Genomic DNA, 8,071 nt, shown 5'->3' with positions numbered 1-8,071 from the left:
TCATTCTCAAAACGTCCCATAAGATGACAGTGCATTAGATGTTCAACATTCTGTTCAGCAGACCAATTCTACTAGTTTCCCGTTTCTTTCCAATCTTGATCATAAAGCAATAACCTCGATCGATTATGAGTTGCCTCAATTTTCAATATTTGTAAATATCAAGCTGCATGTCGATTTGAAGAACGTTCTAAATAGGGGTGTCATCCTTTTATTGCAGAGTCATCTTTTTGCAATTTGCTTAATTATGATGTTTCCAAAGAATCTGTAAACAAACTAAGAAAGGACACCTGAATTGTTTCAAATGGAACAAGTAGCACTGAAGCGTGTACGTCATTCTGTTATAGCTTTTTGAACTCAGAACTTTGCTGCCATAGATTGCAAACCCAAATTTTCTAGACTTTTCAGACCTGCTTATTTATTTGTCAATTTTATGCAACTGACTCTTTAAGAAATATAATTTCTTAGTCAGAATCAGCTTTTTGGTTTTGAGTAAACACTCAAGTCATAGTTTGTCTTAAGAGGAATAACAAGAGACTTGGATACGCTAACAATTTGAATTCGTATCTCGACTACAGTCGTGGTGGATACAATAGCGATATCAAAAGGCAAACAGTTCTAACTTGTTTCCAAAAAAAACAATTGTAGTACTTATCGACAGTGGTGTATTAAGTTGGCTATGACCAAAGAGTAAATAGCAGAAACAAGACGTAGTATTAGGTGCTATGTAATCATAAAACACTGAATATTCTGAATACAATTTTCTTCAAACTATAGTTTTATTTTAGAAACACAATAATCCAGCCTTGAAAAAGTTTATCTTTCAACAAGATCCACGTTCATCGATTGTTGCTCAAGAAACTCATGTATTCCGTCAACTATCAATGGAATGTCCTGTGGAGCTATACCATAGCGAGATAAACGTGTGTCATTCAAGTAAGGAAAAGATAGTGGGCTAAACAATCGCAATTGATGAGCATAACGCTCAATTAAAGGAGCTTCCGTAAAATGACAATATTCTCTTAGGAAAGTATTCCAATCAAATGACGAAGACAAAGAACTCGATGCTGCAACCCTTTGTTCGCCTCGTGCATCTCCTCCTTCCACTTGCATAGCACTTTGAAGCTCTTCCATTTGCATCCTATTCTCCTCATTGGTTCTCGGTCTTATATTTCGAGCCACTCGTAAAGTAACATTTGATTGCTCCAAAGGCGAAACATATTCATTGGACATCGACTCAAAGACAGTTTCACACCATACTGAAAAGTTTTTACTGAACTCTCCTCGGTTTGCTTCCCCAATTTTCCTCAACGTTTCGACATTATCTCTTCCCAAATATATTTCAAGGTTCCTTTGAGAAACAATTACCAATTGCAGACATGATCGACTACTTTCATTCAAAGTTGATCCCGAAGAATGTTGAGTCACAAAACGACTTGCGTCTTCAACAATGTTCTGTTCTTCAGTAGAGAAACCTACAGATTGATCATATCTAGTACACTACTACCACAAACTGAAAACGAAGTTGAACAGATGAAAAAGATTCGTTATTCAAAACGGAAACAACTCCCTTGGAAAAATTTTTTTGCTTCCTCTATTAATAATTTGTTTTCGACAATTTAGTTTTGTGATAAAATTTGAATGAAAATCCAACAACATAACGTGTTTGTTCATTATGGAATACAACATATGCATCAGGACCACTCGAATTGCCCTCTTTTGGAACAAAAATACCACAATGTTGTAAATGTTTTCTATAATGAGTCAGAAAATGAATGAGAGACATTTCTCAAGATGGGTATATCATAAGATTTTGTTGATTCCATAGAATAAGAAATATTGTCCTGTTCAATAAAGGAACCCTGGAAAATTCCTGGAATAGCAGAATGTACAATAGGCGAGGAACTAGAATGAAGAAAAGTTAATAAGCGAAAACGAAAGATCTTCATAAATATAAATTCAAAGAAGACTCCTTTTGCTGTTGCAGTGTCGGGAATATAACTAAACGGAGATAAAGGAAAGAGTTCAGTAGCCTCACGGAAAAAGTTATAGTTGCTATGAGCTCTCAATATAAATTCACAACAACCAATCTTGAATTTAGTGCCCAAATCAATCCCGTCAGTTTCACAAATTTCAGAATAAAACCCAAAAGTTGCAACCAAGTCCATCAAATAAGTTCTCGTTCCACATAGAGTAGTTGCAAATCCGATTGGGAAAATCGTTCCGAGTTGATAATTCAAAAGGACAAATTGATATCGAAGAAGGGTTGCGGAATCTAGTATCTCTGGAATAATAAACGTTACTGACTCTAGTAGTAAAGAGCTAAAGACACTATCTAACAAAAGTTCCATATTTTCAGCGTTGATAACAGGTTGCGATAAGTTTGAAACTTTCTCTACTAGGGCTAATAAAGTATTCCTTACAATCAACGGAATACCTCCTGTCTTCTTTTTCAACAATTCTACGAATCGATGTCGTAAATCATCGGAGGGCAATAACCAGTCCTTCAAGGACTTTCCACTATAAGTTGCCAGCTCAATATATTCGTTAATATCATGGAGGTTAAAGGGATTCAACCGCAACATATGGAGACTCACACTACTGGAGCGAGCATCAGACAGGGGGGCTGAGATTTCAGCAGTCCGACCTGCCAAATAGACAATTACCTTCCCTGTAATCAACAAATCACGTAAAATACGGAAGAAATTCCGGAAAGGTACATATCTTGGGTCAGACTCGACGAACTGTTTCGTGGTAAGTTCACTATAGTATGTGGTGAGGTAACTCAGGTGGCTAAGTTCGTCTATCATCAAAAATAAATATTGTTTCTGAAATTGTTAGAGAAGATAATCAATAGCTCCTACAGTATCAAAATTCTTTACCGTCCTTTCAGCTATCTGAAGAGCGTCCGTATCTTTACCATTTTGTCGTTAAGAGTTCAAAATTATATTATACATCAAAGCCTTCCGAAAACTCGGAAAAGGAGCATCAGAAAAGCTCTCTTCTAGTTTAAAGCAAACTGACAAAGTTTTTTCCGCAAAGTGTTTCCAAGGCACTTTCAACTCACTCGGTTGGGGGTTATCGTTTGAACTGTGTAGTTGTTGAAAAGTCTGTGCATTGGAACACTCACGCTCTGCAAAAATATTCAAATAGGCCGAAAAGTTTTGGCCTACAAATGTTTTGCCGGCTCCATAAATATGTGGCGCAAAACAGCAAGCCGGGCGATTGAACGAAGGCCCACCGTACGCCTTCTCCGAGAACTGAAAAAGAAACGTCTGTATGATTGTCCTGACGTCCTCTTCCCTGTCAATTTGTGGTTCTTTTAATCGGTATATTGTTTGCATTATCCAAAGACTGATACAACTCGAAACTTTCAACAACGAATGACCTAAACACAAATTGTAAATTGGACAAATTGATAATGTTTTTCAAGAGTTTCCAGGGCGGCTATACAGTTACTTTGGATATCTTTAAGTTGGTTTATTACACTTTAGCCACTTCAAACCTATCGAGGGATTAAAGTTGTAAAAATGAAATTTCGGAATTTAAACCTCTCTTTGAACATATTTCAAGCTTTGAATTGTTTCTATTGTAACAGTCCCACCTTTTCCTTTGAGACGTTGAGCTCCACTTGGCTTGTATTGTCTTTTTGGATTGTCCATTATTGAATACCTCTGTTACTTTTATATATTCCATTCAAGAGATATCGTTGTTTAAACTCTGGTATTCCTTGGAAATTCGCTGTTTGTTTTTCGAGGAGATAACCAAGGCATTGGATTCCAAATAACTCAAGGTCGTGAACCTTTCATCTCTCTCGTAAATCAGCAGATTTTTATTGAGTGTCGTTTTAGAATATTTTTCGTGCATATCTGCAGTCAGAATCTTGGTCCTTTAGGCTCTTGTCGATATCAGCCCTTGGGTTCACATTTTTAAGATAGTTTGTAGGAACCTTAACTAGATTCTTAGTCGAATCCTATTCCTTTTATTTTTGGGCTCTTTAGTTATGTCCGTTTTCATTTAGTAAGATACTCTTTTTAAAGAGACGCATTGTAGGTTTGTGATCAGATTTGGAACATAAAAGACATTTCTCAGAATAGCATGCAGAAGAAATCCAGTGACTATTTCTACCCATCTGTCATAGTTGTCTTTATTATTTGCCTTTGAATTGCTTCTTTAACAGGGTCATATTATTAGATAATTAGGACGCTCGTTAATAAGTTGACGGAGCGTTTAAAGAAGATTCTGACCAGAGATAGATTGCTCCTTGCTATGATTGATTTTCCTAGACATTGTTGTTTTGATACACCTTGTAGATAGGTATTTATATAGTTTGTCTCAATGTCTCATATCTATTCCTTTATGGATGATCGTTAATTTATTTATCACGAATTCTACCAAAAGAAAAATTTCAATAGTCATCTTACCCAGTCGTTTTGTTGTATCGTTTTACATAAATGATAAAAGTTTTTACTGAAAAAGCAAGGTGATGTTGACTATAGGAGTATTTTAGCTGTTAAAGAGACATTTCCAAAAAATGGACAAATAACAAAAGGTTTAAAAAGTGTACAAACTTTCGGTTTATAAGAGTACCAAAAATCAGTAAAGTCTCTATGCCCAAAAAAAAAAGCTATTATAACAGAAAGGAGTTTACATTTCAGTGTTTCTCGTCATAGCAGAAACATCTGAGCAATCCTTTTACAATTCTTTTTATAGATGATTTTAAAACATTCCCATTTAGCAAACTCTTGCAAGAAAAGATAACATTGCTAAAGCAAGATTGCAATCGTACACATAGCGTTGTTCAAATCGGCATACAGTCTCCTTCTTTTCAATACTGTATAATTAGGTACGATTGCCGATGTACATTTAGCTTGTTATGATGACAAGTGGTGGGTTCTTCGAATGGATAATTTTAAAACAAAAAATTAGGAAACAATGGAACTTAAGCTCTTGTAGTAGAAAGACTGCTCTGCTTCTTCTTCTTTTTTTGGAAACTAGAAACATAAATGATCTAACAGTGCTATTAACGAATACTCTTATAACTTTTCACTGTTGACTTTCATTTGAAGAGAACTATAGGGTTGAATCTGGAAAGGGACGATCTTTGCAGCTTTCAATCTTTCAGCAACCGTTTGAGATACTCTCTCTATGAGCTCCTTTACTTTAACAGTACTCTAAACTTTACCCCGTAAATTGTGTCCCTATTTGTATGTTTTCTAATACTCACTGACTCGATATAATCCTTGGCACTTGTGTGTAGACCCAGTCAATGAATGGCAAAGTTTGAGGTTATAACTTTTTGTGTTTGTTGACTATCCAAATATTGCATATATCAAAATATACCGGAGTAGCCATAGTAAAAACTCAATCTAACATTCCCTGAGGAGAGTAGTAGTCACAAGAAAGTTTCTGGATGACTCAAAGTCAGGTACGTTTGAGTGTAGAGCCAATGACTCAACATGAAGCATTCCTATGTGGACAACATACTGCAATGGAATTATACAATATCTTGCAACAATGTCAATGTGATAAGAATACATAACTAACTATCTATTTGAATATGTGATAGTAATCTTTTGCAACAATACTATCTGCCAGGGCATTCCACATCTCAGCAAAGTTCCTTCCAAACAAGATTTTCCAGGTACTAGAAACATACCTTTTGTCTAAATCATTGCGACAGATAACTGTTTGAAAACGATTGATGGTGCAGGATTTACCAAAACTTTTCAATCTGACTACATTTCTTTCTCCTTTACTATTTGTCAAATAGCCACTCCTCTAAAGGGTTCAACGTATTACAAACTTACAATTCCAAACAAAAGATTCTAGTAAAATATTTCTTATTCTGTTAATATGAAAACCAAGCAGCTTTCGATCGATTCAACCAAGTTCCATCATCATTACATCTTTGAAGTTTGCACAACAATCTACAATCTTTTGTCCGCCAATTTGTGGTTCTATCAAACCTAATCTAGTTGAAGACTCATTCTACCTTTCAGAAAGGTAAAGTTTATGTTTGGTTATGGAAACTTGGGTGCTCACCCAATCACATCGGGTCTCTGGCTGATGAAGGTTTGTTTTAGAACCTTCACAGTTTCCAAAGTTGAGAAGTAAGATACCATAGTTTAAGCCTTGCTTTTTATTTTGAATAAAAAGTTTTTTGTTGTATAACTTTCCATTGCTCAAATTGAGTCATTATCAACGTGTCTCAAGCTTCCATAGCGATTTATTTTGGTAACAAACTGATCCAACAGTCTTTTGAAGTCATCCATTGTGAGACTATGCTGAAAAATCGAAACATTTTAGAAACGTTTCAATTTCAACAAATATTCCATTCATACGTAGAAGAGAAGAAAGAATGTGAGATTCTGAAACAATTGGAGCAAAGACAAAGCTCTTTCTGGTGTCATATAGAGTTTTCTTTTTCTCCAATACGGACTTTTTCATGACTTGAGAGCCTTTCCCAACAAAGTTTTCTACAATTGCTTCAAAATAGCCAATCTATTGTCATAGACACCAAAAATGACTCAACTTATTGAATACAATTGTCGTATGTTTAGTATTGATAATATTCAGAATGTATTATGCAATTACATAGCCATGTAAAATGGCTAGATAAGAATGAACTACTGTGAACCAGCCTTGTCAGCCAGCTAATAAACTCTTTTCGGGAAAGAATGTATGGTCTCCAAAGAGGCAAAAAAGTAAGATGTAACTAAGTTTCAAACATACAAAAAATAGTTTATTTGCTCTTCAAAACAAAGGGAAGGACTGAGTTAGAATCTATTGCCAACTTNAGAAACTGTTACGGATTCTATGAAGTAAATCTNATCCAAAATCCCAAAAAGTAGGATTATGAGAAACATGAAATGCTCTTTCAAGTCCATTCNATATTTCTTCGTCAATCNGCATTTGGATATCTCTTTCACAAAGAATAACAAGTTCACAATTATCAGGTACTTTGAACGAATCATTTCTAATAAACATTCCACTGGAGTAACAACGAACTTTGATTACCCAACTCATTAGAAACATTCNATGATAACTTTGTACTAACGATAATAAGCATACAATGATGATAATCCATTGCACTGGATAAGACTTGATCATAAACAGGATCTNAAAATTTCTTGGCTTCATCTNTAATATCTGACCAGCCAATTCCTTCCGACCTCCAACGTCCTTTACAAGCAACTCCAACAGTAAGAACTTTGGGTTCCACAGGAGATTGTAATTTGAATATAATATCAGGACTATGAGAAGTAGCGTCCAAAGGAATGTAAATAGTCTCTNAATAAAGTGTCTCTCGAATAATCTTATTCCATTCAGTATTGGCAAAAGTTCTTCGACTCTTGTTCGATTCACTTCTTGTTTCTCTAGAACTAACAACAGACTTCNTATAGTGAATAGGTGATATTGTACTGATTGGAAGTTTCNTTTGTTTCCATATCGGAGACAATTGACACAACAATTCCCTCNACTCATTTCGATTCTTTGAAGACAACATCNAAACTNGTCGTAAAGCAACAATTCCTTCAAATACACGACACTTTGAATAGAAGAAACAATCTNCTGGTTCGACATCAAGTGATCCAAGAAGTATCTTTTCCAAAGAAGATATGGAAGGGTCGTTCTTGAAGATTNCAACAAATACTTTTGGAATTNGGACTTGAAAAGTATTCTGGTCAATAGGATATCGATATAGTCCCATTTCTGTTNCGGCATCATATAAAAAGGACTCCGAGGTCNATCTATCATCTNCTTTAGACGGTATACGATAAAGAGCCATCNTCNAAAGTAAATCAAAAACACTTTTTCTATCTTCGTCCAAATTCNATATTCGTTCCACAAATGGTTCAGCACAAATTCTTCGGAAATCGTAGTCATTCNTACAAGTCNAACATTCTTCTTTCGATATGAAAGGCTGACTTCTTGCTNTTNTATAATTCNAAAGCATATTTNCTGCACGAGTCNACAAACCAGGAACTCCACCTGTACATTCCAATAATGAGTCTGCCAATTCATTTNCTGAAAATGAAGAACTACATAAGACATTACAAACCGGAACACG

The 8,071-nt window shown here is 35.3% G+C and overlaps 3 protein-coding genes across 3 annotated transcripts; all 3 read right to left on the bottom strand.

Moving 5' to 3' along the window:
* Window positions 1-760: 760 nt before the first annotated feature.
* Gasu_58330 (archaeal ATPase) lies at window positions 761-2,861 on the bottom strand. Its single transcript, XM_005702971.1, has 2 exons — window positions 1,782-2,861; window positions 761-1,497 (listed from the first exon to the last, which is right to left on the bottom strand). Exons 1-2 carry the CDS (start codon window positions 2,805-2,807, stop codon window positions 814-816), a joined length of 1,710 nt encoding a protein of 569 aa, XP_005703028.1. The 5' UTR covers window positions 2,808-2,861; the 3' UTR covers window positions 761-813.
* Window positions 2,862-4,850: 1,989 nt separating this feature from the next.
* On the bottom strand, window positions 4,851-6,131 carry Gasu_58320 (uncharacterized protein). Its single transcript, XM_005702970.1, has 2 exons — window positions 6,043-6,131; window positions 4,851-5,755 (listed from the first exon to the last, which is right to left on the bottom strand). Exons 1-2 carry the CDS (start codon window positions 6,120-6,122, stop codon window positions 5,548-5,550), a joined length of 288 nt encoding a protein of 95 aa, XP_005703027.1. The 5' UTR covers window positions 6,123-6,131; the 3' UTR covers window positions 4,851-5,547.
* Window positions 6,132-6,726: 595 nt separating this feature from the next.
* Window positions 6,727-8,070, bottom strand: Gasu_58310 (archaeal ATPase; the record flags this gene model as incomplete). The annotated part of the gene is made up of 2 exons (XM_005702969.1): window positions 6,727-6,959; window positions 7,018-8,070. Coding segments are annotated over 2 exons (1,229 nt in total), but the record flags the coding sequence as incomplete, so codon positions are not given.
* Window position 8,071: the final 1 nt, after the last annotated feature.

The sequence above is a fragment of the Galdieria sulphuraria genome (assembly GCF_000341285.1).
Source record: "Galdieria sulphuraria unplaced genomic scaffold scaf_63, whole genome shotgun sequence".
NCBI lineage: Eukaryota > Rhodophyta > Bangiophyceae > Galdieriales > Galdieriaceae > Galdieria > Galdieria sulphuraria.
The sequence above is the reverse complement of the archived record's forward strand: the minus strand, read 5'-3'. Positions and strand labels throughout refer to the sequence as shown.